Source organism: Schistocerca gregaria, chromosome 3 (genome assembly GCF_023897955.1).
Source record: "Schistocerca gregaria isolate iqSchGreg1 chromosome 3, iqSchGreg1.2, whole genome shotgun sequence".
In the NCBI taxonomy this organism is placed as follows: domain Eukaryota; kingdom Metazoa; phylum Arthropoda; class Insecta; order Orthoptera; family Acrididae; genus Schistocerca; species Schistocerca gregaria.
In genome coordinates, this window is record NC_064922.1 from 607,863,486 (window position 1) to 607,882,428 (window position 18,943).

General features: G+C 40.9%; 1 protein-coding gene across 5 annotated transcripts in view; it reads left to right on the plus strand.

The window, feature by feature from the left end:
• LOC126355739 (UDP-glycosyltransferase UGT5-like) overlaps positions 1 to 18,650 on the plus strand; it is a 77,070-nt gene extending 58,420 nt beyond the window's left edge. For all 5 annotated transcript variants that reach the window (XM_050006115.1, XM_050006117.1, XM_050006116.1 and 2 more), the window contains 5 exons: positions 6,553 to 6,734; positions 6,823 to 7,282; positions 16,920 to 17,142; positions 17,225 to 17,444; positions 18,149 to 18,650. In XM_050006115.1, coding sequence (XP_049862072.1) covers positions 6,553 to 6,734; positions 6,823 to 7,282; positions 16,920 to 17,142; positions 17,225 to 17,444; positions 18,149 to 18,425 — 1,362 coding nt within the window. In that variant the 3' untranslated portion in view covers positions 18,426 to 18,650. The remainder of the gene's footprint in view (positions 1 to 6,552; positions 6,735 to 6,822; positions 7,283 to 16,919; positions 17,143 to 17,224; positions 17,445 to 18,148) is intronic.
• Positions 18,651 to 18,943: the final 293 nt, after the last annotated feature.

Below are 18,943 nucleotides of genomic sequence, written 5' to 3' on the forward strand. Positions count from 1 at the left end.
AGCATCACGGCCCGGGGACGGGGGACTCAGACGCGAGTCCTCCATAACAGCTCTTGTGCAGTAAGAATTTACACTTTTCAGGATTTACTAACGTTCCAGTGAATCAGATGCGCTTGTATTACTCACCAAAAAGAATTGAGTTTGAAAACACGGTTATTTAGGACATAATACATAGTAATAGTACACACACTGTCGACAAATTTAAATATTAATATAATATAACTTTTTTACAGTCGGTAATCCAGTCTTAAAATGACCCGCCTTAGAAGTGTTAAGTGCTATTGAGATATCTGTTCTGAGGCATTGAGAATGCTCCAGAAAGTGGTTTGAGGTCCTAATTTTTTTCAACTCCTTACAAGGGGATCTCATTTTTAGACCCCCCCCCCCCTCCCCCCTGTGATATGCACTGTATGTATTGAGTCCCTCCGCCCCAATAATTTAGTACTGGTGACGCCCGTGCCTCTGACACAAATTTCATTAATTTACAACAAACCAATAGTCTTACCATTCACGCCTTGCCACGGCACTAGGTAGTCTCAGAATTCCGTCTCGGAGTTTTTTAAACTCCTGACGTCTCGTGAAATCAGCACAATGGCCACACTTCTAGAAAGCATACGAACACTTTTGTGTTTCCCCGAAGCCGTTCCAAGTGGCAGCCGCTACTCCGTAATAGCTCCACACGGGCAGTGGTACCCGCGGATGGAACTTCTGTCTTCGTTAGCAGCTCACAATTTAAGGGGTAGGTGTGCATAGCGTTGGAAGTGGCTGATTGGATGCATCACTCGATGTGTTGTGTGAAGATGTGCGCTGTGTAACTTATATTCTAAAGTAAACAATATTTGCAGTGTAACTGGTATATAAATATTTAACCGAAGAAACGGGTATTTTATATATATCTCGAGGCGGTGTCGAAGACAAACGCAGTTACGAAGCGCAGTATCTTATTAGTACGCTTAAGCTATGAAGAGAGTAGTTGACTAACGATCCAAAGGCTTTTGCCACTACATGTTAATTGAATAGAAATGAATTATCAAGAGGTAGGTGCCAAATAAAAGGTCGAATAAGCTCAAAGAGATGCGGAAATGTATAACAGCGATGCTGGAAAATGAGTGAAGGAAATAAGATTATGGTTTAACATCCCGTCGACGTCGAGGTCAATAGAGACGGAGCAGAAGCTGGAAATGTTTAAAGAATGGTGAAGGAAATCGACCCTGCTCTTTACAAAGGAACCATCCCAGCATTTACCTGTGGCAGATGAGGTAAATCACGGAAAACATATTCTGCATAGCCTGGTCCGATTTTGAAACGTCGTCCTCCCAAATTCGGGCCATTGTTGTAATGATTGCCCCACCTCTCTGGCTGTGCTAGTGAAAACTGAAAAAGGAACAAGTCGTTAGAAGTGCAGCTTCCTTTTCGCGGAGAGGGCGAAAATTCGTAGCTCCGGGTGTTTTCTGCGCTCTTGTGAGCAGGTATAAACATTCGACGTAAAGAAATGTAATGTCCATAAATACTATAAAAACGTTTGTATGTGTGTGTGTGTGTGTGTGTGTGTGTGTGTTCCACGTCTCCTCCAAAACCACAGGACCGATTTCAGCTAAACGTGGTACCCATGTACCTTACTGTCATTGTACAACATTTAGTTCAGGAGATCACCATTGATATGATAAATAAATTGGGACGTCAGTTACTAAAACAAAGGCGGCATTCGCTGCCGCAGGACCTTCTCATGAAAATCATCAACTCCACAGAGTGTGAAAATATTTTTCTGGGATCATAAAACAAGAGAAATCTGAGCTCGCACGGAAAGCTAGAGTGGAACGGTAGCTTAAAGCGGATTTGATGAAACCTCTGCCTGGCAGTTGTTAACTGCAGAGTAATCACATAGATGCATGTAGGAGAGTAGAAGCAATGAGTTGGGTGAAAAACTACCGCATAATGCATGGCGTTTAAATTACTTACTTCTTTACCAGTAACTCCATACACAGCGAGATATTCAGAGGTGGTGCTCCAGATTGCTGTACACATACCTAGTCACACATCCTCTAGCATTGATGCTTCCCTGTATTCGTTGTGGCACACTATCCACAAGTTCATCAAGACACTGTTGGTCCAGATTGTCCCACTCCTCGACGGCCATTCGGCGTATATCCCTCAGGGTGGTTGGTGGGGCACGTCGTCTACAAACAGTCCTTTTTAATCTGTCCCACGCATGTTCGATAGGGTTCATGTCTGGAGAACATACTGGCCACTCTAGTCGAGCGATGTCGTTACCCTGAAGGAAGTCATTCACAAGATGTGCACGATGCGGGAGCGAATTATCGTCCATGAAGACGAATGATTCGCCAATATGCTGCCGACATGGTTTGCACTATCGGTCGAGGGATGGCATTCACATATTGCACAGCCGTTACGGTGCCTTCCATTACCACCAGCGGCGCATATCGGCCACACCTAATGCCACCAAAAAACAGATGGGAACCTCCACCTTGCTGCAGTCGCTGGACAGTGCGTCTAAGGCGTTCAGCGTGATTGGGTTGCCTCCGAACACGTCTTTGACGGTTGTCTGGTTGAAGGCATATGCGACACTCATCGGTAAAGAGAACGTGATGCCAATCCTGAGCGGTCCATTCGGCATATTGTTGGGCACATCTGTACCGCACTGCATGGTGTCCTGGTTGCAAAGATGGACCTCGCCATGGACGTCGGGAAAGAAGTTGCGCATCATGCAGCCTATTGCACACTGTTTGAGTCGTAACACGACGTCCTGTGGCTGCACGAAAAGCATTATTCAACATGGTGGCGTTGCTGTCAGGATTCCTTCGAGCCATAATCCGTAGGTAACGGTCATCCACTGCTGTGGTAGCATTTGTGCGTCCTGGGCGAAGCTGAGCATCCGAACAACATCGCTTTGGTTCAGTCCGAGACGCCTGGACGCTTCCCTTGTTGAGAGCCCTTCCTGGCACAAAGTAACAATGCGGACGCGATTGAACCGCGGTATTGCCCGCCTAGGCATGGCTGAACTACAGACAAGAGGTGTGATCTCCTTCCTGGTGGAATGACTGGAACTGATCTGCTGTCGGTCCCCTCCATAAAATGGGCGCTGCCCATACATGGTTGTTTACATCTTTGGGAGGTTTTAGTGACATCTCTGAGCAGTCAAAGGGACTGTGTCTGTGATACAATATTCACAGTAAACGTCTATCTACAGGAGTCTTGGGAACCGGGTTGATGCAAAACTTTTTTAATGTGTGTATTTTTTATGTTAACGAGTGAGGTACCATAGTGGTTACCAGATTGGACTTCCATTCGGGAGACCGACGGTTCAAATCCCAGCCCAACCATGGAGATTTTGGGTTTTCCATCGTTTTCCTGTCTTGCTCCAGTCAAATACCGGGATGGATTCTTTGTAAAGGCCAATGCCTATTTCCTTCCCCATCTCTCCCTACTCCGAGCTCATGGCCTATCCCTATATGGCTTCATTGTCGATGGGGTGCTAAACTCTACATCTTCCTTCCTTCACGATGTTCTTTTTTTTTGCACCTTCCTGTGCCTCTGAATTTTCATTATAAGTTTTAGTAATTGTCAGCTGACTTTTGATGATACACTCTAACGTCAGTACAACCATGCCACCAGGTAACATGTTATGATAGTTGGGTTCTATAACTGCAGTATGCAGTCAGTTGTGCACCTATGTTACTATTAATAACACTTGACACGACATTCTCTATTAAGTTCTTTTCTTTACTGCGTGAACTTGTATGTCAATGAATTTAATTACCTTTATTCTTAATATGTCATCTTTAAGTTGTGTGACGCGATCGCTATCCACTCGTTCTGCTGTCGCCTAGCCATGGTTCTCGTGGCTCCCCCTGTCGAGGTTCGACCTCCCTCGGGCACGGGTGTGTGTGTTGTCCTTAGCGTAAGTTAGTTTAAGTTGGGTTAAGTATTGTGTAAGCTTAGGGACTGATGACCTCAGCAGTTTGGTGCCACAGGAACCTACCACAAATCTAAAATTTAACTTGTGCTTTCGTGTCAACTGTGACGTTTTTGGAAGACTCTCAGATGATGTTCCCCAACCGAAACGCTTAAATAATGAAGTTTTAACAACAGGTAGCTTCTTTTGCACGATCTAAAAGCGGTACTTAGTAAAAAAGGTAAATGAAATCAGCTGCTTTCTTTTCGAGAGAATTATCGTGGTTTATTTCCGTAGCGATTTAGGAAAATTCTAGAAATTCTAAATTTAGATAGCCAGATGGGGTTCGAACCGCCTTCATTCCGAGCCTCAGCCACATCTCTCGGTCACGTGGTTACAGTACGTCATCTCTGAGGTTGACAGAAGAAGAAACATTCAGTCGATGACAAGCAGAAGTGTGACCAACCCAATACGACACCTCATTAGTCTCTAAACTGGGTACTGTGTCGTCGTACTTTCAGCCATTAGCCCCTAGATCGACGTGCGATGCTAAACTGCAAATGGTGTATAATTCACCTATGAAGATCATTTTCTTCCTCTCACTCATGTTGAGTCTCGATACTGCCGACACCACGTACGTGTATGTCAGAACCGTCACAAAAGAGAGTTCAGTGCTACTGATGGCTTGGGAGACTCCTATGTGTATATTCAGCAGCTTAATAGAAAAGGATTTTCTTCATCAGCGCACTGCAGTTCTGTGACAAAAAGTCATGGGATAGCGGTGTACACAAATATAGACGACGATAGTATCACCTACACAAGGTAGAAACGGGCAGTGCATTGGCCGAGCTGTCATTAGTACTCAGCTCATTAATGTAAAAAGATTTACGCACCGAGTGTGGCAACGCGACGGGAATTAATCGGCTTCGAACGTGGAATAGTACTTAGACGCATGTGACATTCAGTTTCGGAAATCGTTAGGCAATTGAATATTCCGAGGTTCACAGTCACAAGAGTATGCTGAGAATACCAAATTTCAGCTATTACCTCTCACCACGGACAACGTAGTGGCCTACAAGCCTTCACATAACGACCGACAGCAGCGGGGTTTGCTTATAGTTGTCAGTGCTAACAGACAAGCAACACTGTGTGAAACAGCCGCAGAAATCAGTGTAGGACGTACGACGAACATATTCGTTAGGACAATGCGGTGAAATTGGCTTCAATGGGCTATTGCAGCAGACGACCGACACCAGTGCCTTAGATAACAGCACGATATCGCCTGGAATCGTGACCGTACCGGTTGGACTCCAGAGACTGGAAAACTGTGGCCTGGGTAGATGAGACTCGATTCATTTGATATGAAATGATGGTATGGTTCAATTGTGGTGCACACCTCACGTAGCCATGGGTCCTAGTTGTCAACAAGGCACTGTGCAAGCTGGTGGTTGCCGGCTGCATAATGGTACAGGCTGTGTTTACATGGAGTGGAACTCATCATTGACTGGAAATGGTTGTCTTGGTTTTCAGCCATTCGTGGACTTCCTGTACCTAAACAACGTTGGAATTTGTATGAATTACAATGTGCAATGTTTCTGGGCCATAATTGTCCGCAACTGGTTTGAGGAACATTCTGGACAATTACAGCGCATGATTTGGCCACCCATCTCGCCCGACATGAATCCCATTGGACATTCATGGGACACAGTCGAGAGGTCAGTTCGTGCACAAAATCCTGAATAGAAGCAGCATGGCTCATCATTTATGCAGGGGACTTCCAACAACTTGTAAAGTGCATGTCAAGTCGAGTTGCTGGCCTACGCCAGGGAGAAAAAGGTCCGACACGATATTAGGTCTTTTGTTACCTCGTTGCATGATCCCTTTCTTCACAGCTCGTGACAGTATGACAGTTGTGTCTTAAATGCGTCTGTTACGTGTAGGTGATTGTAATGGGTATATTTGTGTTGTATGAAAATGTGAGAAGAGAAAGAGTGAAACATGTGACAGCACGTAGCCTCTTCTTGAGCAGGCACCAAGGGGTCACCCAGCTTAATATTCCCATCCAACGGACGGATTTCAATCAAGAGTTTGTCATTTCCTCACTCCATGGACCGTTATGGGGATGTCTGGTATTTAGCCCAGCTTAATGGCGCAAAGTCTTGTGTTCAAGGGCACTACACATCAGCCGCAATCCCTTTGCCAGGTAAATACAGGCGATGAAAATTAATTCCAACGCCCGGTCTCGAGCCACACACCTCAGAGTCGAGAAATACCATACTGACATACGTTAGCAAGCTCCGCTGTGACGATGGTCGTTGTCTGGCGTACTTTTATGCACATGTGGACTGTAGCCAGCGAATCAGTGTTCAGAAGATGTCCATATGGCGGGAAAAAGTGGTCCTGATCCACTGACAAACAAGCTCATGCAGTAGAGAAAGGAACTTAAAACAGAATATCGTGTTAATTGATATTCTACTCAGCTGACTGTGTATTGTAGTTATACTATGAGTTTCAGATTCTTCTCATTCAGTTTTCGTTTTTCACGCCGCACTTAGAAGTTGGACACTATTGTGTAGTTCATTACTGATCGTGTAATATATTTGTGGCAAGTACTTACTAAAATACATTTTTTCCTACAGAAAAACATCCAGAATTTTACAGAAATTGATCTATCGATGACATACGACTATTGGAGAAAAACATTTGACTTTACTTCGATGTCAGACAAAAGTCCAGTTGAAGTAATGGAAGCATGGTGTCCTACAGCAAAGGTGATGTGTGAGATCCAATTAGAATCCCAACAGATGAAGGATTTTCTCCGGTAATTATGTTGTCTGAATTGAGCGATATGTTTTACATTCTAAAATGCTTAATACTAAGATATTTTGATGTCTTACTTTTGTTTGCAGGTCCCAACCGTCTTTCGACGTAGTTATTCTGGAGAGGTTAGTATATTATTGCTATTATGGCTTGATTCACCAGTTGGGATCTCCACCAACAATTGGCTTCGTGTCTCTGGGCGCTCCTGCTCCAGTTCTCGCTTCTTATGGAAATCCCAACAACCCAGCATACTGTCCCGATATGCTGGTTGGCTACACAGACCACATGTCTTTCTGGGAAAGACTATATAATGCCTATGCTATGGCTCGAACTTTTTACACATGGAACTACGTAACAATGCCATCGCAAAGTGAACTGATTAGGAAATATTTTAACCCTGATCACCCCCCTGTGGAAGAAATTGACAGAAACTTCAGCCTTCTTATTGTCAACAACCACTTCAGCGTGAATTACCCACGGCCACTGTTGCCTAATGTCATTGAGGTGACGGGACTACATCTAGAGAAACAGCGGAAGCCACTTCCTCGGGTAAGTAGTAACATTTATTGTGTGTTAACCCAGAACAATAATTTCATATTTAAATTATTAATGTAGAACTCTTCCTTCCACTCTTTATGAGTAACTGAACATATCTTGATCCATTACACAGAACTGTGGACACGACGCATTTCCAATATCGTCTGACTGTGCACTGCAATACCTAATAAATGTATCATATGCAGATTGGTCAAAGATTGCCATACATATCACTGAATGCACTATGTGCGACGTTAGGCTGCGAATATAAATGTGTACATACAAATGATTTCTGTCAGAAGAAAATGACAGAGCTATGTCAGCCACCGATGGTTGCATGTTTGTAGAGACTGACAAGTTTGAGAAGACTGCCAGACAGATTCCAGAAGAGCTACTAGCACACATTGGTATAATCAACGATGGTATTGTAAGAGAAGGCAAGAAGTAAACGTCGTCATCGATACTCTAGGTTTAAGAAATTATCAGATAGGAACTGCAACATTAGAATATTTTCTACAGTGAAATCGCTTTTATATGATAATCCAGACTTTCTATGAGAAACTCGCCTCTTCTGCTGAGATGAGCAAGAGTCTAATTTTGAAGGAAATTGTTGACAAGTTTCCTACATAACCCAATTGAAAAATGATTAAGAACATTTACAAAAAACTCCTGTATTGCAGAACACCACTTATTCTGTGTGTTTGTACCTGCCTCAGTAAGTATCCCCAGGTTTTCATTCTACCTCCAGAAATTTAATCTCTTTCAACGAGCAGTGAAACAATACAGTACTTAGACGCTGTTGGTTGGGAGATTCGGGAAGGGCTGATCCAGCAGTCTAGGTTTTTCTGCAGTTTGCCCACGATGGCACCATGCCTTCGCGAAGTATGAGAATCGTGTGTGTGTGTGTGTGTGTGTGTGTGTGTGTGTGTGTGTGTGTGTGTGTGTGTGTGTGTGTGTGTATTTATGTGTGTGTGTTTGTGTGTAAAATCCTACTCCGTTCGAATAGCATCAGGGGGCATCTGAGCTTAACATCGACATTTGGCAGACGGCTCACCATCAACAGTATCACATTTTCCACCACAAGAGACGCTGCGGAAAGGCTTAGAACATAATCCGAGACATCGGCGTGAAGTCTGGTGGTCAGGAACTTTATGCCACCATCCCATCTCAACTTTGCCGAAAAAAGCAAAGGGAAAATAGCCAGTAGCACGTGGCTTATCCATACGGTCAACCATACAATTACTATCCACGCCAGACGTTACTCTTCTTCGGTGATCTGGCTATAACCGGTGTATTCAATGACGTAAGGCCGTAGGTGACTATTTAATAAAAGTTTGCAGAATCCTCCGCAGTTTTCGTCTACGCTCAACGACAACATTCATGGTTAAATATGGATTAAGCATTGCTACGAATAGTGTTGGGCTTGGAACTCTCTTATACACCGCCATGAAATGCTAAAATACATCAAAATAAGAAGTAAAAGACAATAATATGTATCTAAGTAAAGGCATCACATGAAAAGATGCAGATATGTAGTCTATAGCCCGAAAGTGATAGTTTCAGCTCCTACGCAAACTGTGTGGTGGATGGCACTCCCCTGTGGCTGTAGTATTTTCCTAGAGTTCTGAACACTGCTTGTTAGAGTGTTGTAGATTAGTTGACACCCATTTTCAGTAGCCTGCCAGTTCAGGTTTGCTACAGTATCCGCGTCGCTCTCTTCTGTGTCAAACAAGTTACTATTCGTACTGTACAACTTTCTATTCATTATGTTAGTCCTATTTGATATGGATATACACTTGAGCAGTATTTTAAGTTTGGGCACCTCAGTACAAGGTGCATCTGAAAAGTTATGTCAATGATCTCAGAGAATAATGGAAATAAGGGCTACAAACAAAGTACCTTTACTGGTCAACGGCTTTGCCGCAGTGGTAACACCATTTCCTGTCAGATCACCGACGTTAAGGGTTGTTGGGCTCGGCTAGCACGCGGGTGGTTGACCATCCGGATCTACCGAGAGCTGTTGACATGTGGGATGCATTCAGCCCTTGTGAGACCAACTGAGAAGCTACTTGAGTAAGAAGTAGCGGTTTCGGTCACGAAAATTGACAACGAACGGGAGAGTGGAGAGGTGACCACACGCCCTCCATAATCGCATCCAGTGACACCTGTTGGTTGAAGATGATACTGCAGTCGGCACATACTGTTAGGCCTTTCGAGGCTTGTTCGGGGTTTTGGGCTTTCAGGTAATCACCATTAGCTACAGCACACCTCTGATACCGTTTGTAAAGGTGTTGGCAAACGCTTGTTGTGGAATCGATGAAATCGCCGCCCCCACGCGTTGTTGGATACCTGCAACGTCTTCAAAGCGTGTGCCTACCAGTGTCAAATTAAAGTGAAACAAAAAGAAGTCTCACGATGCCAAATCTGGAAGATAAGGAGGGTGTTGCAGAATAATCACCTTGCGCTGTGGGACAAAGTTCAGCACATAGATAGCGACATGCGGACGGGCGTTATCGTCGACGAGATTCCACCGTCCACTCAGGTACAGTTGTGGCCGAATCCGCCGGATGCGTTGTAGCAGCCGTTTCAAATCTCAGTCATAAACTTCCATGTTGACGATTTGGTCCTCGGGTAGTAATTCCTGACAGATGAAGCCCTTCCTGTTGGAAAAGCCTGTCATCGTCGACGGAATCTTGGATGTTGCCAGCCGACTTTCTTTCGGTTCGCGAAAGACGATGAAGTCATACCACTGACTGTCGGTAGGTCTCTGGATCGTGTTGGTAGGACCAGGTCCCATATCCTATAATGATGGCTTGCAAAAAGTGATGATGCCAGCCAGACATGTCGATGACACGTGCAGACGTTTCCATCCGTGTTTGCTCCTGCTCTTCTGTTAGCGTGTGCGGTACAAACCGGGCACAGGTCATCCGCCTTTTTTTAAATATTTGTGGACAATACTTTTTACACCGTCTCTGCTTATCTTCGACTCTTCTGTTGTCACTCTCAAAGACAGTTGCCAACCCTCCGCAAGCACACGTCTCACTTGTTCGATGTTGTCTGGCACTGTTCTTGTTGACAGCCGACCCCAAAAGTGGCTCACCCACGAGTCCTCTCTTTCCGTCTCTAAAAAGTTTAAATCACGTAATTCACACTTCCTAGTTACTGCTTCACCTTCGTACACTTGTACTGACATCCCATGAGTCTCCGGTACAGTGACCCCTAACTTGAATCAAAATTTCATGTCAATGGGTTGCTCCATTTTGCAGTGACACAAGTTCTCACATTGACTCCATTCATTTGGTCACGAGGTGCACCGTTGCTTCATTTCGACGATTTCCGCCATAGGAAGCGCCTGTTGACTTTTCTCTTATTATATATAACGTTAATTTTAACTTTTGGAACCATTCAACGAATTTTTCTGCGCCCCTTTAAGCGATATCCTTTGTACAATGACTACATTTTCGCGGTATGCTACCAATGAACCGAAGTTTGCCACCTTCTCTCTCTGGAATTAGGCCTACGTTATCTCTCCATTCCATATCCCCACAAATTGTTACATACAGATTTTACTATGAGTTTTTTGATTCGAACTGTGCTTCATTGCCACAGTACTCAAGGACTGTAACGTGTTTGTATTTTCTGATATGGACAGTTTCACATTTCTGAATACCTTAAGCAAGTTTCCAATCTTTGCACTACATTGAAATATTAATAATCTCTTACTGAATAGCTGTGCAACTTATTTCCAGAAAGGGGGTCATTATAAGTAGCAGCAGCATCTGCAAGAAGTCTGTGATCGCTATCAATATTGTCGACCAAGTCATTAACGTACAGCATTAACAGTAAGCGTAGCAACACGTATCCCTGAGATGCGTGTTAAATTAGACTTGCATCTGTAGATAGGAAAGAAATCATTAACCGAATCACAAACTTCGTATGATTGGACTTAGTTAATAATCGCCCGTATTTGTCTGAATCAAATGCTTTGACGGAAGTCTAGACATATTGCACCTACGTTTTTGCCTTGACCCACGGCTTTCGTGGTGTCCTATGGGAAGAATGTTAGTTTGGTTTCGTATGCCTGAGTCTTTCCAAATCAATGCTGGTTGGAGTCGGAAGAGGTGATTCTGTTCGAGATATCTCATTACATTTGGGCTCATAAATTCTTCTAAGATCCTACAAGGGCTGGCTGTCAGTGAAATTGCATGGCAATTTTGTGAACCATTTCTGCTATTCTCCTTGTAAGCAGGTGTGAGTAAATAATGGGCTCAGATCCAAAGAGATCTACGGTATATTATGGTCAAAAGAGAGTCTGAGTCAGATTCTGTATAAACTCTGGCAGGGAATCCATTAGACTTCAGGGGACTTGTTCAGTTTAATGATCTTGTTTGTTTCTCAGTGTCATGGCCATTAATATCTAGAGAACTCATTTTTCTAGTGATGAGCTAATTGTGCTGTGTCAATATTTGTACTACTTCCTTTGTAAAGGAACTTTTGGAAACGGAGTTCAATACTTTTGCTACTCCTTTTCTACTACTTTAGTTAGTCAAAACAAACACAGTGACGTGGCAATGTTTTCCTTTCCAATGAAATGAACAGAAGAGCAGAAGAAAACCAATAAATAACTGGTTGTACGACTCTGTGGCTACGGCGGTCTAAGATGAAGCTCTACTCAGCACTCAAACAATGGCCTATCCTTTCGAGTACAAATCATTCTTACTAACTGTGGTGTATAGATAGGCTCTGATCTCCCAAATGGTGTCTCGTGAAGGAAACTCTCCATGCAGTACATAGTGTACTAGTAAAATTCCTCACTTCACCACTCCTTTTCAGTCACCAATCGTAATTTTGAGTAGTCACCATCTATGAGTCTCCCAAGTATCAGATCTTTCCATAATATCATCATGTCCTTCATACGGTACTGACGTGGAAGATATCACTATTTTCTTTGATTATTTCCTTAATCTGGTTTCGCAGTATCACCAGATGCGTCATTTCCAGATATCACAGATGCTGCAGTTGGTTCAGAATGTCTTTAGCAATCCTGATCTGACTTAAAAAGCTCTTAACAAATAGCACAGCCTATAACATTATTTGTTTATGGTTATTTTAAATTTTTATAATTTTTTGCTTTATAATTTTGCATATTGGTACTATATTTTCTGTAGATGTAAAGTAAAGTGTGCTACACTGGAGTTTGAAGTTCTTTGCATTGTACGTAAGTAATGTATGTAAAATTCTATGTAAATTGTTTATTACGTTAAATAATTTTCAGATGAAATTTCGTATTTAAAAATATTTGTATGTATAAATTGTTAATGTTGAGATAAATTTGACAATTTAAGAACTGATCACGCCTAGGAGCAATGTAAAAAACAGGTGTTATGTAAAAACCAGTGTGCTTTTATTTGAAACGGAAGTGGCAAGGGCAAATTGGCGCGCTACCTAGAGGAAGCGAGGGAAGTAAGCCATACAGTCTGTAAACAGCAGTGACTGAGGCAACACCTTTGTGGAGCAGGAGAAACTGGAAATGGAAATGGAAAAAAGTTTTTTTCTGGTATATGTCATAATATATTGCACGCGAACTTGTTACAAGCAGTATGAAATCAACAATAATGTTGCCTACATAACATTTCACACACCAAAGTATTTCTTGGAGAAACGAATAAATACGCTGTCATTTGTCACTCTATGAAAAAATAATGCCTAATCTAAGAATATTGATTATAACAACGCTATTGAAGGGCCGTGAATATTTTCAGTTCAAGCTAAAAATACAAAATCCATCAAACATGTTGGTCTGCAAAATGTGTGGAACAAAGGAAGTGGACAGCTAATATTACTATAGAACTGATGACGAACTTCAAGACCGGAAAGCAGTCATGTACTAGCAGACCAACTCAAATAATTTCTTGTTGCAGGAAGTACCGTTTTCTATTGTTGTATCTCGTGTGACAAGACTGAAAACGTTGTTGCTAAAGTCGACTAGAATTCTCATTAGCCCTGGTTCATTGATTTCGTGTACAGCAGGTGTATCAAGATAGAAGGTTTAGTTAACTGTGATGAAATCAATTTACGAGACATCTCTTCACGACTATCTCCGATTAAATTATTTTTCAAATGTATGGATGCATGTTTCGCCTAATAGTACAATCAATGAGGCCACTTGTCCTATGATATTCTCTTCACTTTTAACTTTGCAGAAAATTATATTACTTCATACTACCAAAAGTGTTTGTGTTATGGCGCCTTCATGCGCCTGAAGTGCAGACTTCGGCATTGCTGTAAATATGTCGTAGATTCCTCCTGCTGTTTTGACCAGTATTTTGTAGAATACTGGGATATTTAGACATCATGAAACCAAGTCCCCCAAAGTCATTTCCATCTCTTAAGTACTCATAAATTATTTAAAGAAGCCTTTATTTTTCTACCACTTTTACGAAACGTTGTGTTACAGAGATGTATTTTTATCATTTGTACAGGTGGCGTGTAAAACAGTGGTGAAAAGAGCCATACAAAATCGCACTCATGTTGACAATATTTCTCAGAATTTGAGTAGTCTTTGCTAATTATCAGTTTTGATTGTTTCATGTAAGCATTGTGTAATGGTAATATCTGTTCCATAGGGTATGTATGTCCTTAATATTTATTACTGATTGTAGCTAAACCACCAGACACTGGCTGAAAGTCGAATTTTCAGTTGTAGGATATCGCTAAACAGATGCAGTCAATGAATAAAAAGTTGTCATTTAGAATTGCTGTGGAGATTGCTTCCAGATATACAAAACTCACACTGCCTTTGTAATTCTAGCAGCTACTGTCTTACCCCCTGCAAGATTTTTTTTTACCTGGTAGAGAGAGTTTTGTGTATCACTTGTTTACATTTGATATCTTACATAAAGTTGATGAAATACTGAGCTATGGAATCTTTAGTATTAGCCATACAAATACATCTAGATATTTAAAATTTCCAGGAGCTACAAATTACGTCTTGACTAATGTTCAGGTTGTGAGGTATGTATCTGTTACACAAGCAATAACTACAGTCGACAGTAACAATGGTATTTCTTGCTATGATGATCAGTCAACTAAGTGTTCTTAGTCATTGTGGAGAGCGAACCGAAAGTATATCTAACAATTAAATTTAAAAGGCACACAGCTCACAATAGTAAATGAAAAGAAAACTTACCGAGTAATAGCTCTACCAATGTATGTGCTCTAGGAGACCAAAGCCAAAAGCCAATTTTAAATACTGTTATATATACAGGAAACTGAAAGATAATGAGAGGAAGAAAAGACAGTAGTATGTAACTACAGCACAAGGAGAACCAATTATCATAAAAATCAATAAATATTCCAACCGTTAAGAGATGGATACTATGACTATCAAAGCTACCAAAAATGAAATTCATAGAAGTAAAGATTTAAAAACATACAATTTTTGAATTTATAATTCCACTCATATGATTCATACCATGTGGTACTTGCCAGAAAGTTTTAAAAGCAAATAGTGACAATGTGATATGAATACTGAAAATATTTACCAAATCTCAGTATACAAACACACAGTTTTAACGACATAAATTAAACATAAAATGCTTACTGGGTGATTAAGAGAAGTATCTGAATGTGGGATATTACAGTGAATGTAAATAAACTCGAGATGCTCCTTCTTGAAAGAATATTAACAAACATAATTCTCTCTTGAAGAAATCCTCCATGTGGTTAAAATTTGAAAAAATAATTGCAGTCTTATTTCCTCAAAAATGACTGTAATTTGATGTCTGACAAACTGTGGAAATCATTGCAATATTTTTATATCCCATTGAAGATCATCCAAAATACAGCTTGTTATGCTTTAGGAGTGCTTAGCCACAGAAAATGCAACTTACTAAATACGAAATCAAAACTATAAGTAAGAAACGACCTATTAATTAAAATTTCTGTGATGTATGTGAATCATGTAACGCTGAATGTCACAATTTCATCTACGTAAGTAAAGTTTTGCAGTGTTAAATGATAGCTAATTCACTTCTTGGTTGACTAATCAGTTACAGAAGTCCATAATATTTGGTAGCTATATGAGTGTTCAAAAGAATCATTTTCTTAGACATAAATAGGTACACATAGCAACTTTTTAGTACAGTACTGGATGTAATGCTTTCCATTGAATACATAATGTCTCTTTTTCAAATATTTAAGATTGTCTCAGTAGTGGTTAGTTACATAGAACCACCATGCAGGAAAACGACTTTAATCTGGATGTGGACGTAGATGCACTTGAAACTGGACCACACTCAAAACTAGTAGGATTCAATGAAGTAGATTTTTAAAATACAGCCTTGTGGAATGATATCTTTTCTCTGATTTATTAAGATTGTGATGCTACCCAGAAGATAAAAAGGACCATCGAGTCACATGAAATGTACTTCACATATTGACACATTTTCAAGTTGGACAAAATCTCAACCACCAAATTATTCGATGTAATTGCAGTTTCATAATAGGCCATGAGAAAAGTGTAATTATAATACAAAAAAGTGTGCTTTATAAGATTGCGGGATCTCTACATTTATGAGAACTAGAATTATGGATCAATTTTTTTGGAGGTAAACTGGAACCTAATCTCTTAAACTGTAGCGCTGAGTGAGATAGAAAATTTTTGAATTGGTGTTCCTACAAGTTAATTTGTTTTGCTGACTTTTATTAATGTACATGGTACTAATACATGGTGCTCATTTTGAAATCGGTTGTAGACAGCTCTATGGCAGTCTTAATTAGTGAGAGAAGCTTGAGAGTACATTCTCGTTCTTGATGATGAAGTCTTCTCATGTTATCAGACCTGAAGATGGCAAGTAGGATGCCACAGAACGACACCTTGACTCAGATGATATCCTGAGAAAGACATCATCATCCATATTCGGCGAGAAAGTCTAAATTACAATATTTTAATTCTTGTGAAGTTTTGTCAATAACTGCCAGTCTCACTTTCAAAAAGAGTGTATTTGTATATGTTACATAAGGGATAAAAGTTAAATCTACTAGTCCTATTTCGAAAGTATTGTGATGCAAAAATCGCAGAATTTTTGGGTTGAGGCTGAATATCCAATAACTTAATATTACTTAGATTTAACAAAAATATTGCCACTGTAAAATAACGTTTGTTAGACAGTTGGTAAGCATATAAAAACTTTACATGTAACTTATTCATCTACAGAGTGATTTAAATTTCCTCACTTATCATGAAGTATGTGTATCGGTGAACACCAATTTAATTCATATCAGCATCTTATCACAAGCTCATATACATTACATCCTAACTCCATAGATACTCTCTCACATTGCTGACGACTAGTATTCATCAGGAAAAAGGTGTAATAATGAGTTAGAGGTAGATGTGATAATTGGTTTTGGTACTTATAGGATAATACACTGTGATGAAAATAATTTGACATTGATTTTGCTGTTCTTATAAAATTTGTTTTTATTTTTTCACAAAAACGTTAAATGCAGCATTTATTGTATTCAAGATTGGAAAGGATTTACTGCATCTAATCAAAAACGGTTAACTTATTTGTGTGGTGCTTTGAAAGGCACATCTCCTATTTAAAATGACTGAGTATACAAAAGGATATTAATTATTTTGCAGAATATCCAGGATTTCCTTGATGGTGCAAAAAACGGTGTGATTTACTTCAGTCTTGGTACTAATGTGAAGGGTAGTACAATCTCCGAGCACAAACGAATTGCATTCTTGGAAGCTTTTGTGCAGTTACCACAGCGGGTACTCTGGAAGTGGGAGGGAGACAGCCTGCCTGGACAGCCAGAGAACGTTATGATAGCCAAGTGGCTGCCCCAGCAGGACGTCTTGGGTAAGCTTCTGTACAGTACACTAGTTCTTGTAGGCACATCACTGTAAATGTCATTTGTCCTACTTCTCTTTTGCTTTTCCAGCACATCCAAACATTCATCTGTTCATTACCCAGGGAGGACTTCAGAGCATGAATGAAGCAAGTTATTTTGCAGTACCCCTGATAGGAATTCCATTTATTGGAGACCAGTATCACAATGTGGCTAAGATGGTACAAGCTGGTATTGGCTACCAGCTGCTGTTCGGAGATGTCACTACTGATACCATTCTGAAAGCCATTCACACAGTTCTTGGAAACGACAGGTAAGAACAGGAATATTAAATTTCATTAATGTTATCAAAGGAACATACAGACAGCCACTTCATTCCTCCTCTAGTTTGACTATTGTTTACTCCTATTGATGTCTATGTCACCAAAAGATGAGCCTTAATTTCATCTCATTCGTTTCGCCTAGTCAAAATAATATTTAAAAATAATAGGGGTTTCTTTATTAACTTGCGCGAGATATGTCATTGTTTTAGACATACAATGGACAATTTCTGTTGGTGAACTTTATTCCTCACACAGATTACTATCTTATGGCTTATGGCGATAATTTACTTCCCCTCTTTGTTATTACATTTAAAAAAGTCATTTCCATGCCGACTGTAGAAACTTTATCGTAGTGCACACTGACTTTTGCCGGCCGCCGTGGTCTCGCGGTTCTAGGCGCTCAGTCCGGAGCCGCGCGACTGCTACGGTCGCAAGATCGAATCCTGCCTCGGGCATGGATGTGTGTGATGTCCTTAGTTTAGTTAGGTTTAAGTAGGTCTAAGTCCTAGGGGACTGATGACCACAGATGTTAAGTCCCATAGTGCTCAGAGCCATTTGAACCACTGACTTTTGTTTTTATTCATGTTCACCTACTTTTTCATTAACTGTGTTTAGCTGTTTTTTACACTATTCTTTTGCAGCTACTCGGAATTGCTGTTTGTAGCCTATGACTACCTGTCCCCTTTTACGACAGCTATCGAGAAAACATGAAGCGGTTCTCGGCAGTATTCCGTGAGCACCAGGAGAGGTCCCTGGACACTGCCGCCTGGTGGATCGAGTACGTGATACGTCACAAGGGAGCTCCGCACATGCGCAGTGCAGCCCTCGACCTGAGCTTGGGGCAGCTGCTGCTGCTCGACGTGATAGGGATCGTTGTTGCAATGGCGTCCATCGTGGCCTACGTGCTGTTCAAGACAGCCACCTACTGCAAAAGACTTTTGGCTGTTAATCTGAAGCAGAAGGCTTCGTGAAGCTACTTTTGTAGGTTTCTACAGTAGTTCTATAGATTGAACATGTGAAGAGAGATGTCAGAAAGAAGTTTCTGTGATAGTTTATAAACTTTACCTTTAGACACCTTGTTCATACATGATACTCCAATAAAAAATAATAATCCGTGCTGTGCAGGTGACTGGAACATAATTATTTTTATTCATTAAAGAACGATAGTATGTATAAAATAAACGTATTTTGTTTCACATTGTTTTAGTTTCAATGGAATTTGCACTGTTATACATTACAGAGACTGGAGATTGTATTATACTCACGTCATATGTAATTTACTAGTGCCTTTATCTATTCCTCTGCGCGCGCGCGCGCGCGTGTGTGTGTGTGTGTGTGAGAGAGAGAGAGAGAGAGAGAGAGAGAGAGAGAGAAAGAGAGAGAGTATATGTATATGTATGTGTGTGACAGTTGCTTCAAATTTCTTGGGCTGTTGCTGTTTTCATATATGAACTCTGCCTTACGTATATGAAACTAGTCTTAATATTCA